The 16,998-nt window shown below is 35.4% G+C and overlaps 1 protein-coding gene across 5 annotated transcripts in view; it reads left to right on the top strand.

Moving 5' to 3' along the window:
- The first annotated feature begins 1,736 nt into the window (after positions 1-1,736).
- ATF7IP (activating transcription factor 7 interacting protein) overlaps positions 1,737-16,998 on the top strand; it is a 122,586-nt gene continuing 107,324 nt past the window's right edge. The window contains exons 1-2 of one of the 5 annotated variants that reach the window (XM_061417777.1): positions 1,737-1,895; positions 3,511-3,543. Coding sequence is in view for 1 of the 5 variants with exons in the window: in XM_061417782.1 (XP_061273766.1) it covers positions 2,926-2,927; positions 3,511-3,543 (35 nt within the window). In the remaining 4 variants the exon portion in view is untranslated. Of the gene's footprint in view, positions 1,896-2,011; positions 2,928-3,510; positions 3,544-16,998 lie in introns of those variants that run through there. The other 4 variants (XM_061417782.1, XR_009736608.1, XM_061417783.1 and 1 more) reach the window with 4 other exon arrangements.

The following is a 16,998-nucleotide window of genomic DNA, read 5'->3' as shown; positions in this document are numbered from 1 at the left end:
TTTAAGTTCTACATTATGAGTCAGATCAAGCATCACCTATTCTGTGAAATTTTCCTACATTCCACAAGGAAGATGTATGTTCTCTTGTTTTATATTTCTTTTATTTTTAGTATATAATCTCATGATTGTAATGATCTCATAATGGGAATCTGTATATATGACTCCTTCCTGATTAGAGGCAGTGTCATTTCCTCTGGGCATCTCTAGTGCTTAGGAAAGTGTGTGAATAAATAAAAAACGATGTACTTGTTGATTGAAACAATGAATGATTGGTTAGATTAACCAGTAGGTAGAATGGCTAAAGAGCTTATAAACATGTGGTTGAGGATATATGGGGGAAGATTCAAATACAATAAAACTGTCTAATTGGAGTTTTAGAGAGGCAAGCCTAGAATATGAGCAAGAAAGAAAATTGACCAATTGGTGAGTTCATGTTCAATTATTTGTCATTAGCCAAGACAATTAAGAATGAACTATTATGAAAATGATTCATTTTTATTTGCTTATAGAAGACAAAGAAAGCTAATGAACTCTACTATACCAACCTCATTTATTATTATAGAATTTTAAATATTGATAGATTTGTAATTTGCTGAGCATCTATTTTATAATTGAGCACTATGTGTTAAGTAAATTATAATACACAATTTGTTATAATTGAGACTCTATTTGTAATTTACTGAGCACCAATGTACTATATATTCTGTGCTAAGGACAGAATCAAGTTATAGAAATAAATATTAACCACCCCACATTAATTTCTAATTATTTATAAAAACTCCTTGTTAACTTTTTTGTCTCCTCCACTGTAGCAGAGATTTCTTAAAGATGGGCAAATTAATATAGGTCTGGAACACACTCATTGCTAAATAAATACTGAATGAATAGATTAAGCGTTAGGGTTTACTAATGATATTTAAAAAAAAAAAACCAACCAAACCTCACTATCAATTCATCAGTCTGCCTTTGCTTTGCAGAACACATTTACATTTATCCAATCATTCAGCCTCCTCAACTGATTTGAATTACAGTTATTATCATCATTTTGGAGACGAGAAAACTGACTAACACACTTACTCCAAGTAACAAGCAAGTAAGCAGGAGTAACTGGACGTAAGCCCAGATTCTTCAAAAAACACGAGGAGCATTTTTTTTTTTTTTTAAATCACACTCTGTGGCCTTCATGAGGGTTTGGCTCGCAATAAAAAAACTGAATAACAGGGATACAACAGGTGGAAAGGTATAACTGGAAGCGCTTGTTCTGGAAGAGAATAACTGAAAGAAAAGATGTGTTTGCGCCATTCCCTCCTGACTTACACAGTTTAAAGTATATTTTCCGAGTTTTTAATATAAACGATAAAGTAACATGCTACAGTCTTTTTCGAAAACCTTGCCCTAGCTTTTTTAACTTTCACCCACTTATTTCCTTCCTTCTTTCCTGAGGCTCATAGAGGGCGCTCACAAAGTGCTACCACCGGTTGAGCGATGCGCCACTCAAAAAACACACCTCACTGCAACTAAAGGGCGCAGCGCCACCACCTCAGACTAGCTTCTCTTTTCCACGGCAGGAGGCGGGGCCAATATTTCTCATTCAAATTAAAACCCTGGAGATTTGCATGGGGAACAGCCAATCCGGGAGCCTATTGGCTGAAAGCACGGCGGGCGTGGCCAATATTACGACCACCAAGCCCCGCCTACAATAATTTGCATAACGGCCCCGGCGCGTGCAGGGGAGAAGCGGGTTTGTTTTTGAATCTGCGGAGGCGGCGGCGGAGGCAGCGGCGGCGCGGCGAGTGGGGAGCGCGAGACTGAGGCGGCAGCGGTGGGGACGGCTGCGCGGGACGACTCTTTAGGACGGAACTTGGTTCCTCCAGCCTCATCTCCCGCCCCGAAAGGTATATGTGAGTCCCAGGGGCTGTTATAACCACATTTTGTTAAATTACTATTGTATTTCTTAAGAGTCAAGACCGCATTATGGCGGCTGCGGGAGTTGTGTTTGCGCTTGCGCGGTTGCGGAGCTGCGGGCGGGCGCTGCATGGGAGCACGTGATCTTGCGGGGTCGGGCTCTAGCTGCAGTTGTGCAGCTGGCGGGGCGGTGGCTGCGCAAGCGCAATATTCATTTTCAAGATCTAATGTTCTTGGACGCCATTCGGGTTCTAGATTTAATTTTTTTCTTTCTTGAGGGGTTTCGTTTTGTTACGCGGGAATTCCTGTATTTTTCAAGGAAAACGTTTCTTTTATGCTGTATTCCTGTAGCGACTTAAGAGTTTTTTTTGTGTGTGTGTGTTTCTCCTATTCTCTGAGAAGCTGTGGACTTAATTTTGTGTAAAAATGATTGTCCATTTGTGGTTCTCGATTTTAATTTCACTTTAAGTGTATTGCTGGATTCAAGTTTTTATTTAGGGAGCTAAAGATCAGCACCTAGTGGTGTTCTCACGGGAAGTGCAATTATTTGAACTGCATATTTGCAAATACATTTTTAACCCTATCCTTACCAGTTTCATTATGGAATGTTTTCAAAATAGAAACAGTTTGAGGTTTAGAAATATGAGAGGGAGGGGACATTGGAAGAATCTATATAATGTTGTTTTAAAAAGAAATCTCAATCTCCTTAAGTATTTATATTTTTTAAAATAATTTGATCTTCAGTCGGTGGAGTTTTAATCAGTGGTGTGCCTCTAACCTTGCTTGCATTTGAGTTTTACATTTTTTCTATTTCTGATTGCATGTCTATTACTGCTTCAGTTAGATTATATTTTTTACTTTGACTTTTAAAATTGTAATGATATGTAAAATATAACTCTTAAACTCGGTAAATTTTCCTGATAAAGAATTCTACAAAGAACTCCCAACTACCCTGAGGCCTGAGGAGATTGTGAATCATCAATAAATCAGTTGATTAAAAAAACAGCCTGCTATATATAAATGTGTGTAAGATAGTTTGTGTTTGGTTTTTTAAGTTGTCTGTTCCTGGTTTTAGTTTCTTAAAGTACTTACAAGTATCCTGGTTATTTTAGTTTAAAATGGTAGTGTCACTATATTTAAATCTTAGGTAAGCCTCTGGGAGAAGTTTTATACGATTTAATATAATTCTACCATTGTGCAAATTATTTCTTACTGGCCTGAAAACTTGTAAATGGTTGTCATAAATGTCATCTTTGGCTTGTATATACAACAACTGTTTTCTTGGTTGGTTATGTAACTCTGAAATTAGTCACCTGTCAAATGAAGAAGTGGCTGTCGCTTTATAATCTTGGTTGGTTTAGGGACTTTGTTGCCTACAGGTACTGTTAATAAGAATTAAATAGATGTAGTTGAAAGGAATACTTTTGGTTGATGGGTTTTTAAAAAATGACATCACACAGGGGATAGAATGCAATGATAGGAATAACTCTTTTTTTCTGAACAGAGTATTTGTTGTTGTGATATAATTTTTGAACCTCCTAAGTCTTTTACACAGAAATATATTTAGAGGGCAGTTGTGTGATTTTTCCCCTTTTATGCTTCCAGGTTGATTACCCAGCACACCCCTTCCATCTCCAGGTATAATTTCAAATATTTAAGAGTTGAAACATGTTTTTTTCTGTGTCTGTGTATACATACATAATTAGGTTAAGAAAAGAACTTCTGTCATAGAGCATGTTTCATTCTGCACTTCCAGAAAAGTGAAATATTTTGTTTTATATATTTAAGTTTATTTTTTCATTTGCATATACAAATGATTGCCTCAGGTTAATGTTGAAGCTTATAAGAGGCACTTGACAACACTGAAGAACATAACGAACTATGTAAATACGTATTGGTAGGACAGTTTTGCTGTTAAACGTTTGTTAGAAAGGCAAGTATAGTTCTATAAACTTAAAACTAAGAATAATGTACTGTCTGAACATCTAGTATTTTTTGTTCATTAGTACTCTGTGAATAACAGGCATGATTTGGAATTTAAGTTACTATTAAGATTGAATGAATACTGAATGAATTCTGTTACTAGGAGTCAAAAAAAATCCTTTTAGATTTGTACATTTTAAACAAAAAATTCAGGAAAAAAAGATTTGAATACTTAAGCCAAAGCCATTAAAGTTTGTGTTTTCTTTAAATTGTGATTTGAATATTGATATTTAAAACTTTTTACTTGTTTTAGCACGTTTAGAAGGTGTCGAAAATTAATTAGAAATAAACACACTAAATGTTTTTGTGACTTTCCTATTTATTGATTGATCAGTTAGTTTATGTTCTGGATCATAATTTCATTTCTGCCTCTTAACCTGAGCATATACACACACACACAATGTCGTATTGTGGCTATTTACTTCCCTGGTGGCTCAGCGGAAAAGAATCCACCTGCAATGCAGCAGATGTATAGGAGACATGGGTTTGATCCCTGAGTCGGGAAGATCCTGTGGAGGAGGAAACGGCAACACATTCCAGTATTCTTGCCAGGGAAATTTGATGGACAGAGGAGCCTGGAGCATGCACACACACACAACCTAGTGTTATATTGTGGATATTTATCCATTTCATTGTTCTTTAGAAGTATGTTTTTCAAAAATGATTGCATAATATTCATTTTGTGAAAATATCCTAAATTATCAAATGTTCTTGAAATATGTTTTTGAACAGCCACATAATCAGTGTTTTTAATAAGAATGTACTGTGATTTTCCTTATTGAACATTTTGTTCATTTTGCATTTCTCTATTATAAATAAAGCTACAGTGAACATCTTGTATGTGAATCACAATCTATATCTTATTTCTTTGAAATTACTGTTTCAAAGGGCTTTTAAAGTAATTTACAAAATAGATAAAAACTTAGTTTTTTTGAAAAGCATTTCCCATGCCACCATGATTTTGGTGGTTGAGAAATAGTAGCTTTTTAACTTTTTTTCCTGGTAACTAGTGAAATTGAACTTTTAAATGTTTAATATATATGCAACTTTCTCATTTTTCTTGACTTTGCTGTTTGAGGATATTTTGTGCATCTTTTTTTGTGGTAAATGTTAATATTTTTCTTATTTGTTTGCAACAGTTGTTTGTGAGTATGAAAACTGCTTTTCATATTTTTTGCAGGGTTTTTTTTTTTTTCAGTTAAATTTTTAAAAACAATTGCTATGGGCTTCCAGGTGGAACAGTGGTAAAGAATCCACTTGCCAATGCAGGAGACACAAGGGATATGGGTTCGATTCCTGGGTTGGGAAGATCCCTTGGAGTAGCAGTGGCAACCCACTCCAGTATTTCTTGCCTAGAACATTACATGGGTGGAAGAACCTGGCTGTCTACAATCTATTGGTTTGCAGATTTGGAAGTGGTTTTACCCACTTAGAATTGTTATGTTTTAATGTAGTGATGTGCACTGCTTTTTCATTTATTATTTTTCCAGGACTTCTCTGCATAAAAAATACTACCTGTTATAAGATGAACTAAATGATTATTCTGTTTATTTTTTCCAGGTGTTTTAATTATCTTAAAAAATACATTTGCATCTACATAGAGTTTATTTTGACATTGGGTAAAGATGGGTTGCTAGTTTCAATCTTTTCCAAATGCCTAATTTTCTTTGAATTTTGTGTTGGTGATTCATTTCTTATTGCTTTAAGATGCTTCTTTGACCATAACTTACTAGGTTTGAGATGTCAGTTCTGCTTCATTTACTAGGGCTATTTAATTAGGCCCATTGACCTTTGGGGGATCTATAGATAGGTTTGAAAACTTGCATGGGTTCCATGATATACACAGTTTTATGTGAGTGAACATAATTTGCAAGTTTTTATGGGGAAAGAGTTACAGTTTTATCAGCTTCTCACAGGAATATTTTATGTAAAATTTAAAAGCAGGTTAACAACACTGTAACAGGGCCTTGTTTATGTAGCAGTACTACTTTATCTGCTGTAGTGCTATAGACTATATAAATATATGAAGGGAAAACACATAGCATTCCTTTTCATAATTTTCTAAGTGAGTTTTCCCCGCCTTTGTAATAAATTTGGCAAAGTTTTAAAACAGCCAAATATTTGAAGTTTTGTTTAGAGTTGCATGAAACCTAAGTTAGGATAATTTACATCTTTATACAGTTTTGTTTTTAATTCACGAATATGATGCATTTCCTGTAGATCCCACAAAAATGTACTGTGTAGGAACTCTAGGAAAAATTGTGGTACTTGTTATTTTTTATTAAGGTGTTACTTTACTGGTTTCCTCTAATGGTATATTGTTAATAGGGATGATAAGGTAGAGGATGTAAGATTTCATTTTCATTTTTAATCTGCTTTAGGATATAACATCATGTTAATAGTGCAAGTATAAAGTTAGAAGTAAGAGAAATAGCTTGCTGAGGTAAAGTGTTCTATAATATTTAAAAACAATTTTTCTTCTTTGTTTAACATAGACCTTTTTTTTTTAAATGGGAAAATTTTGAAACGTTATCTGATTCGTTTTTTGGTCAGTATGGAGCCTAGTAAATAATATGTAATAAAGATTAAAATTTTTTCTTTTTAATCTCTTTGGTAACATTGACTATTTCTCTCATAAGGATGTTTCCCTAATTATTAGCATAAATTAATTCTCTATTAAATCTATTCTTTCTGCTGATTGCAGTGAAAAATATCTTGATTAATAGTGTATTTCAGTTGTAATTCTACTTTTAAAAATATTTTTATAAAAAGTACAGGAAAGAATATAAAATAATTGCCAAAATATTTATGTTGAATATAGTGAAACTTGAAAATTCGTGTCATGTGTGTAAAGGAGAAATCAAGGAAATAAAGATAAAAATCAAATGGTAAAATATCGGCTTTATAAAAATGAATCTAGGACAAGTTAGAAATTGTGTTACGATACTAAATTACTTTTCTTCAGTATTTTCTTTTTAATGGGAAATTTTGTCTTTGGGTATTTTTCAAGCAAATCCACTTATAGAAGTTTGCATATGTTTACTTTTTTGTGTATGACCTTTGCCCTTGAGCATTTTTCCTAGTTCTCTATTGTGATTCTTATGTTTCCAGACTATAATATATAAGTTGCAGTAAATTAAAGCGTCTGCCTACAATGCAGGAGACGCAGGAGACATGGATTTGATCCCTGGGTCAAGAAGATCCTCTGGAGAAGGCACTGGTAACCCATGCCAGTATTCTGGCCTGAAAAATCTCATGGACAGAGCAGCCTGATGGGCTACAGGCCAAGAGGTCACAAAGAGTTGGGTACAACTGAGCAACTAAGCACACAGCACAGTAGTAAATTAGGGAGAGGAGAGAAATGCTACTAGAAAAATGCATATGGATAGGGTCAGGAAGCGATGGCTGGCATCTTGATTGTGAATTGGGGTTAGGTATCAAGTGTGAGAACAAAAATTTGCAAAGTTAGTTTTGAGGTTATTTTGCTTGGGAATTGTTACTCCTAGAGACAAATCAGTATTTATAGAATGTTCATTATGGTAACTGAGGATCTTATTAACAATTCTGAATTATAGAGGATATCTAATGATTTTAAATTTGTTCAAGAAGGCAAAGAGGTTTAGATGTGATTTGGCTTAAAAAAAACTTCTATTACTTTGTTTTTAAGTTTTGAGATATAGGGAAATTCATATATTATCATACCTAGTTGTTCAAAGGAGTCACATGCAGAAAGAAGTTTGAGAGTAAAGATCTTACTTTCGAGTTCCTAACAGCTGTGAGGCATTATAGGGAAAAATTGGGTGATGTTTTAACAGTAAATTATAAGTATCATTGAGTAGTTCTGGGGAGTATTGTCCTTCTTAGTTTCTTATAGTACGCAGAAATTGCCTATCCATTAGTGGACCTTCTCTTTTCAAATTCTTGCCCATTTGATCTTGTTATGTTCTTTGGAGATTGCAAGACTAGAAATTACTTCTCAGTATTCTTTCTCAGACTGTCATGCAGTGTAGGGAGTAACTCAGTGGTGTTTTCTGTCGTTATAGTTTTTTTTCAAAACAGAAAAGTGAATTCCAAAGTTAAACTATGTTTATATATGCTTCAAGTTGTATGCTGAAATCCATTTTGTATTGGAGACAGTATGAGTGCTGGGCAGCATTTTCAGTGTTTTTAAGTGCTGCAAAATGAGAAAACCAGGGTATTAGTATTGATTTATAATGGAATGTTTCCAAGTTTGAATTTTGATCTTTGGGTTTTTTAATCTTTAAGAGAATGACTAGGACATCTCGTTGGTCCCCCTCCTAAAAAATGTGGCTGGCCTAAGGGTACAGTTGATTGTGTCTGCTTGACAGTCTTTATATAATAATTGGACTTATATAAACACAAATGTCTGGGAAATGAAGATGATCTATTAACTTTACTGTCAGAAATACTTTATTTGCATCTGCAATTTTTCATTGTTCAGAATATTATTAAAAAGTTTTGTGTTATTTTGTATCAGATAACTATGAATAACTGGCTTTATCCCTTTTGGTTTGAGAGGGAGGGAGAGCCCCTTTCTATGATGATGATGTGAGTTAGTTGTGTCATCCTTTCTCCCTCTCTTTGTTGTTTGTGTAACCCTATGCTACTTTGTGAAACATTGTTTTGGTAGGTACCCAGGAATTATGTGTATGGCACTTTTACATTCTAATAGAGAGCTTGGAGAAGGCAGTGGCACCCCACTCCAGTACTCTTGCTTGGAAAATCCCATGGACGGAGGAGTCTGTTAGGCTGCAGTCCATGGGGTCGCTAAGAGTCGGACATGACTGAGCAACTTCACTTTCACTTTTCACTTTCATGCATTGGAGAAGGAAATGGCAACCCACTCCAGCGTTGTTGCCTGGAGAATCCCAGGGACGGGGGAGCCTGGTGGGCTGCGGTCTATGGGGTCTCACAGAGTCGGACACGACTGAAGTGACTTAGCATAGCATAGAGAGCTTGAATTGGATGTAAAAATGGAGGTTCTTGGAACTAAAAGAGCTGTGAAAGAATCTCTCCTTGAGTCAGTAATTGTCAAAGATGATGTCTTCCATTTTGTAGAAGCGTAAACTTAGATGTTAGGAAAAGATTCTGCTCTTTTGAGGACCAGGGACAAAAGAAAAAGAGATTGGTGAAACAATAATGAATGACTTTACTGCGTCAGCTCTTTCTCAGTTAAGACTTTTCAGCTTAGGTGTGTACCTGCCCTGTTACCTTTATTATATTAAATGTCTCAAGAAAAGAAATAAATGGGGAAACGAATGGAAAAGAGGCTGTTTTTTAACTTCCTTTGTTTTCTTTTGGGGCTTCCCTGGTGGCTCACAGGTTAAAGTGTCTGCCTGCAATGCAGGAGACCTGGGTTCTATCCCTGGGTCGGGAAGATCCCTTGGAGAAGGAAATGGCAACCCACTCCAGTATTCTTGGCTGGAGAATCCCATGGACGGAGGAGCCTGGTGGGCTACAGTCCACAGGGTCAAAAAGAGTCAGACACGACTGATCGACTTCACTTTCACTTTCACTTTTGTTTTCTTTTAGGTAGTAAATGTCAGGAACTGTTGGAGTACAGTAAAGGCTAAACTTTTTGAGAAACTTAGTTTTAAGGATAATGAATGTTTATTTTTCTTATAAAGTAATACAGAGGAAAACTCTTCAGATGTGTAAGTGGCTTTGGCTTAATATTTGTGGTTTTCGTATGTCAAACATGGTTTCTAGGTTGAACATGGATGATTTCACCAGCCAGGGACAGGGGAGAAAGAATAATGGGAGTGCACAATCATTCTTTTGAGAGCCTCATATGGATGTGGCATATATCGGTTTGATGCATGTTTTATGGATCTGTATGTAATCATTGGAACATACATAGCTGGGAGAGGAAGGCTGGGAAATGGAGTATCTGGCTGGACAACCATTCATTCAGCTAAAGTTAGAAAATTTTATGAAAGAAGGAAAGAAATGGATATTAGAGAACGTAGCATTTTCTGCTACTAAAGGAAGCTGGAGAAGTGGTCTCTAATTGATAATTTGATACTGAAAACTGACTCTCTGTTTTAAGACTTAAATCCAATTATAACTGTCTATAGCTTCCTTTGATGGGCTTCCCTGATTGTTCAGTGGGTAAAGAATCTACCTGTAATGCAGGAGACACAAGAGACATGGGTTTGATCCATGGGTTGGGAAGATCCCCTGGAGGAGGGCCTGGTAACCCACTCCAGTATTCTTGCCAAGAGAATCCCATGGACTGAGGAGGCTGGTGGACTGCAGTCCAAAGCTTCACAGAGAGTCAGATGTGCCTGACTGAGTAAACACACATGCATACACATACACATCTTCCTTTAAAATGAAATTTTGAGAGCTTTACAGTCATGATTCCTGACTGAGATTCTAGTTACTATGAATATCTTATTAGGTAGAATTCTTTCTCTTTCTACTTGCCTCTGAAAACATTAAATCATGATGACTTTTGCAAGGACTCAGTGTAATATCTTTGAATCTTGCCAGTTAACTTACTTTAAAAGGATGAAAGACTGTAGGTAAACTCTGACTGTTTGAACTGCTTCTTGTAGTTTCAAAGTTGAGTTTATGTTTGAATTATCCAGATACTATTTTTCTTCCTTTATAACTATATAAATAAACTGTACTTTTTTCAAGATAGAAAATGTCATTTTTGAGGGCTTTGTAATATACACAGGTGAAAAAAAATGTGGCCATAAATTCTTTCCCTTCAGGTAAAACTTAACTGGTAAGTAATAAGTAGGTAAAAGTAGTTGTCTACAGATGATAAATATAACACAATAGATATTTGTGTGAGGCACAAAAAATGGGACTCTGTTAGATGGAGGTCAAGAAAACCTTAGAAAAATTGTATTTTAAAGGAAGAATTAGAAGGATATTCTTAGTAAAGGGTATTCAAAATCCCAGAGGTGGGAAAGTAGTATGTTTAGGAGAATATACTCATAATGTGCCTAATAAAGGATATTGTTATCCTGAGCTAGGAGTCTCTAATTTCTCTTTTTACTTTGTTCTACTTTGTATCTCTTTTAAAGGCTTTTATTCCTTTCAACTTTTATGTTTATAATTACTTGTGTAGAACTTTATAAGCATCCTGTAGTGAGGAATTTTATCTTACTGATGTATTTGACAAGTATCACATTGTAAAGACAAGCCCTTTTAATTAGGTATAAGACTGCTATTAAAATTATAAAGTTGCTTTCCACAATACCTACCTTATTATTCAGTAAATATTTGCTTATTGAAAGAACAGAACCCCTTTGTTTTAGGTGCCAAATAAAAAGGAGGGGGGTGGTGGTGAAGAAGGTGTTTTAACTCCTTTCATTTAACTCATGATAATCCACAGATGTCAGAACTTTTCAGAGAATAATTAACCATGAAGTTTCAAACCCACTGGATAAATTGTCAAAAGATTTGACAGACACTTTGCATCTGCAAAATTATAAATAGTTAAATAACTTTTGGGAAAAAAATCTTGAGTTTCATTCATTAAGAAATAGAAAAAAAATTAAGAAAACACTTTTGCTTAACTATTAGTAAGTTCTTAAAATATAAATCTGAAGGACAGATGTATGCAAATTAATAAGGGTTTGATGAAAAGGTGGAATGACTTAATTTTGTGTCGTTTGTGTGATTGTCTTCTTCCCCGTAAAACTTAAGTGATATAATAGTGGGAAGATTAAAAATATGCAAGCAAATTAAGAAGAAGAAAAAGAAGAAAAGGCAAAGAATTTTCCTAAAGCCATTTAGTAATACAGTGAAATGGAACATATAGTAATTTTGTCTTGGAGCCTGGCCAACTAGTGTCTTGGAACAGTATTTCTTACACAAAATGGTGATACCACCTACCTGGTAGGCTTATTTTGAGGATTAAATGAGGTTAGTTATATAAAATGCTTAGCACTTGTTCCTGACATACTTTTCAGATTTGACTTCAATCAGTTGATGAATCTTTTAGTAAGACATGAATATTTACTAAGAGGCAACCATGAGCAGCTGTAGAGAGCCCGTGGAAACAGTATCAGACTTTATTTTTTGGGGCTCCAAAATCACTGCAGATGGTGATTGCAGCCATGAAATTAAAAGATGCTTACTCCTTGGAAGGAAAGTTATGACCAACCTGGATAGCATATTCAAAAGCAAGACATTACTTTGCCAACAAAGGTCTGTCTAGTCAAGGCTCTGGTTTTTCCAGTGGACATGTATGGATGTGAGAGTTGGACTATGAAGAAAGCTGAGTGTGGAAGAATTGATGCTTTTGAACTGTGGTTTTGGAGAAGACTCTTGAGAGTCCCTTGGACTGCAAGGAGATCAGTCCTGGGTGTTCTTTGGAAGGACTGATGCTAAAGCTGAAACTCCAATACTTTGGCCACCTCATGTGAAGAGTTGACTCATTGGAAAAAACTCTGATGCTGGGAGAGATTGGGGGCAGGAGGAAAAGGGGATGACAGAGGATGAGATGGCTAGATGGCATCCACCGACTCGATGGACAATGAGTTTGAATGAACTCCAGGAGTTGGTGATGGACAGGGAGGCCTGGCGTGCTGCAGTTCATGGGGTCGCAAAGAGTTGGACACGACTGAGTGACTGAACTGAACTGAAGTACAAGGAGGTATATAGAAAATGACAGTATTCTTGATTACTGGAGTTAGAATTTTAGGTGTTTAAGAAATAACTTAAAAGAGTAAGTTTGATAATACCACTCCCTAGTAGGAAAAATATGCATTCAGAAAAGTAGTTTATTTGCAAAGGTTTGTAAGAGAGTCCAGATTTAGGATTTATTCATTAAATTAAAACAAAAACAAAAAACAGAAAACACCACTAGAATATTTAAAGAATAAAAATCTTTCAGGGATATTGAATTCACCAGCCTCATGATGAAAAAGCAGCCATTTTCTCACATTAGTTACGTATCTTCAAGGTTTATCATAATTCTTCAGACTGTCGTCATTGTCAAAGTTAGAAATGAAGTCATTTATTTGGGGGGCTAGGTCCATACAGAATTATCCTGTTTTCTTTTTGTAATTTTAGGGTGCAGTGTGATCCCTCACTGCTTATTTACCTTGCTGGACATGCTAACTTAAAATTGAGGCAAAACGAAGTGTCAGTTTTCTTCCATAACCCTTCCTGTGACCAGGTTTCTACCCCATAAGGCATAGACTTGACCATATAAGTTTGTTTAATGATTTTCCAATTATTTTATTTTGATGTTTTATTTGACTGCTTTATTGATCTAACATAGTACTGTTAAGTATAGAAGGGCTTCCTTTTATCTGCTTAACAAAACTATATATGTTTGATATGAATTAACTTGTCTAGTTGTTTTATAAAGTATAATAATTTACTTATTTATCTGCTTGATTACAAGATTAGGAGCTAAGAGCCATCTAATTTATTTCAGTGAGTTTTCACCTGGTGTACTTAAAGCTGTACTGTGTCATGGTTCTTTAAGATTCCCACATTTTTCCTTGTCTGTCAACAAGTGATATTCTTTATTCCTCTGAGCTGGGAATCTGTTAAGTTATGAAAAAGATACTATAATGATTTCCTGTGAAGACTTAAACAAGGCATCATTTCTATGCTTGAGGTGCAGTCCTTGTTCCCTGTCATAACTAATTAAAAGAGATTTGTTTTTAAATATCACCTGTCTCTGTGGTCATGGTTACAAATTTGATTTATCCAGTTTTATCCTGGAAGGAAGGAAAACAAGTTCTTATTGAGACTATGTATGTGAGTTCATAAAAAGTAGAGAAACTCAGTTATGCTACTTTATACAAGATTTAATCATTCTTCTAAGTAGTTTTTAAACAAGGCCAATCAGTATATTTAGTATTTTTCTATAGAATTGTGCTTAAAATAACCTGATGGTTTATTAACTTACAACCTATATTAAGATCTTTCATAGAATATTTTTTTCTCCTGAATTCTGAGGGTATTGGATCAAGAGACTATTTAAATAATCATTTGTACAAAATATATCTTAAATTAAGAGTTAAAGGTAGATTAAGAAGATAGTGCTTTTCTTATATGACCATTAAAAATAAAATGTTAACTGCAATTAGTTAACTACAATGTAAACTAAATTAAACTTTAGTCCTAGGTAATTCTTACTCTCCGTTCTAGGGTTAAGTAATTTACTTAAAGTTTTCTACATTGAACTAAGAGAATTGTGGAAGTCTTGACTCACTTTCTTGATATAGTTATGACAGAAGTTGATCATGAAGGTAACTTTATACTAGGATGTGTGTATCCATGAATCTCATCTGTATAATAGTTGAGATGTAGTCCAGTCTGATTCTGGGCAACCCTACAGACTGTAGCCTGCTAGGCTCCTCTGTGCATGGGATTCTCCAGGCAAGAATACTGAAGTGTATCACCATTCCCTTTTCCAGGGGATCTTGCCCATCCAGGGACCAAACCCACTTCTCTTGTGTCTCCTGCATTGGCAGGTGGGTTCTTTACCACTAGCGTCACCTGGGAAGCCTGATAGTACAATTGGTACAGTTCTTTACTAAGGACTTTTTATGTTTGTTAAGAAGACACCCGCCTTCCCCTACCCATCCAGCTTCAGTGGCAGGAAGGATCATGATTCATTTTTGTTTCTTAATTCTCGTTGCTCTGGGCTACCTACTCACTTTCTACATCTGGTACACTACTTTCATCCTTAAAATTTTATTCACTGTTGTGGGGATTTCTCTCACCCCTCTTTTGTGTAGGTCTTTTGTTTTCTGTGTGCTATATCTTTTTATTGACTTACTCTGTTATTAGGAGGAGTGGACCACATTCTCTAGTAGCTTTTTGAGAAAGCGTATATGGGAAATAAGTTTTTTGAGACCATGTGTGTCTGAAAATTGTCATTTTATATTTTTATGCTTGATTGATAGTTTGGCTAGGTATACAAGGCTAGGTTGGAAATCATTTTACTTTAGAATTCTAAAGGCACTCTATTCTCTTCTTGCTTATGTTACCACTGAGAAATTTAAGGCCATTCTTATTTTTGATTTTTTTCTCTCAATGGAAGCATGTAGAATCTGTTATTACTTTCCAGGTTTTCTGAAATTTCACTTTAATTCCTTGATATTGATCTATTTATTATTGTTTCCTGGAATTCATCAGTCCCTTTCAGTTTAGCAGCTGTTGTCTTTCAACCCTGGAATTTTTCTTAAATGATTTTACTGGTGATATCTCCTGCTATTCTATCATTCCAAGGTGAATTTTCAGGTAGATACTCACATTTTTTTTCTCTTCTGTTTACAACTTTGCCTTTTTGCTCAGGTAGATTTTTTATCATGAGGTCCTTCTGTTGAAGGACCTTCTTTTTCTTTTTTCTTTTTGTCATGTTCTTAATTTCTCTTGTTTATTCTTTGCCTGTAGTATTCTATTCTTGACACATGAATGCAGCATCTTTTAATATATGTGGATATTAATTTATTTTTGAAGTGTTCTCCCTGTGTAGTCTATTGCTATGTGTTTTATTTTTTGTCTTCCATATTAGACTTTTCTTAGTTGTCTTTCTCTTTCTTGCCTGACTGTATAATATATTGTGGCAGAGTAAAAAGTTGATTAGAATATCTAAATTTGTCAGTTTTAGACTTCATTATGGGCTGGTCTGGGTGGGCTGTTTTTGGAGAGTTCCCAAGACCTAAGGTCTTGTGTCCTGTGCTTGTTATATACCCTTAGAAAGTAGTCTTTCATTTTCATACATGGAGAGTAAGGATATTGCCAGCATTCTGAAAGATAAATGAAGGAAGAGGACTGGATTGTCTTCAGTGAGCACTCAGTCCCTCTCTTTTTCATATGCTACTCTCAGTTTTTAAAAAAAGTTTTTATTTTATGTTGGAGTACAGCTGATTAACAATGGTGTGATAGTTTCAGGTGGACAGCAAAGGGACTCAACCATATATATACATGTATTCATTCTCCCACAAATTCCACTCCCATCCAGGCTGCCACATAACACTGGCTGTGCTGTGCTGTGCTTAAGCTCAGTCATGCCTGACTCTTTGTGACCCTGTGTACTGTCACCTGCCAGGCTCCTCTGTCCATGGGGATTCTCTAGGCAAGAATACTAGAGTGGATTGCCATGCCCTCCTCCAGGGGATTTTCCCAACCCAAGGATTGAGCCTAGGTCTCCTGCATTGCAGACAGATTCTTTACCATCTGAGCCACCAGAGAAGCCCAAGAATACCAGAGTGAGTAGCCTGTCTCTTCTCCAGAGGATCTTCCTGACCCAGGAATTGAACTGGGGTCTCCTGCTTTGCAGGCAGATTCTTTACTAGTTGAGTTACTACACTCCTTTTAAACTGTGGATGTTGTTTTCAGATCTTTGCTAGGATTGGGGAGAGCAGGCATTCAGTAGAATGTGGTAAGGACATCTAGAGATTTCACTGTTTCACAAACAGCTTTCACTAATATTCTCTTTTTTAGTCATGCCATCCTACTATTTGCTCCGTTGACCTCAATTTCCAAAGTGCTTAGTTCTTCTGGTTTCTATGTCTTTTGAAGTTTCTGCCTGTAAATCAAATTGGTTCCTAACTTATCCCCTATGCAACTTAGAATGTAGTGTTTTGGGAATGGCTTAGTTAGTTACCAGTGATTCTGCTTATTTTCCATTTCCCAGAAATCTTTGTAGCTATTGTCCCTCTTACTTTTCTCTTTGTTCTTGAGGATTCATGCCTTCAAAAAATACCTCCAGTGTAGGTTAGTGGGATTTGAGTGAGTGAAGTTAGGTGTTTTCAGTTTACCATCTTAATAACCTTCTAATGTTACTTTTAATGTTGATAGTAACCTGTGTAATTAAAATGTATTAACAAAATTAATAAAAATGTATTTTATACTTAATACAGTGAAGCCATTTGTTTAGGTTCCATGGAAGTTTCAACATTCTACATATGCAAAGTTTTCTAATAGTGTGATATGTGATATATTAAAACTATAGTAGTTGACTAAAGTTAATTCTCTTATAGTTCTTTTTCATTACTACTTGTGTGACCCTTGGCAAATGATTATATTCTCTAGTCATAAAATGTTTGAGATTATAGTACCATTATTTTACATGGTCATAGTAAGAATGAAATGAGAGTG

This window comes from Bos javanicus, chromosome 5 (assembly GCF_032452875.1).
Source record: "Bos javanicus breed banteng chromosome 5, ARS-OSU_banteng_1.0, whole genome shotgun sequence".
Lineage (NCBI taxonomy): Eukaryota > Metazoa > Chordata > Mammalia > Artiodactyla > Bovidae > Bos > Bos javanicus.
Note: the sequence above shows the minus strand (reverse complement) of the source record. Positions and strands in the feature narration are given on the sequence as shown.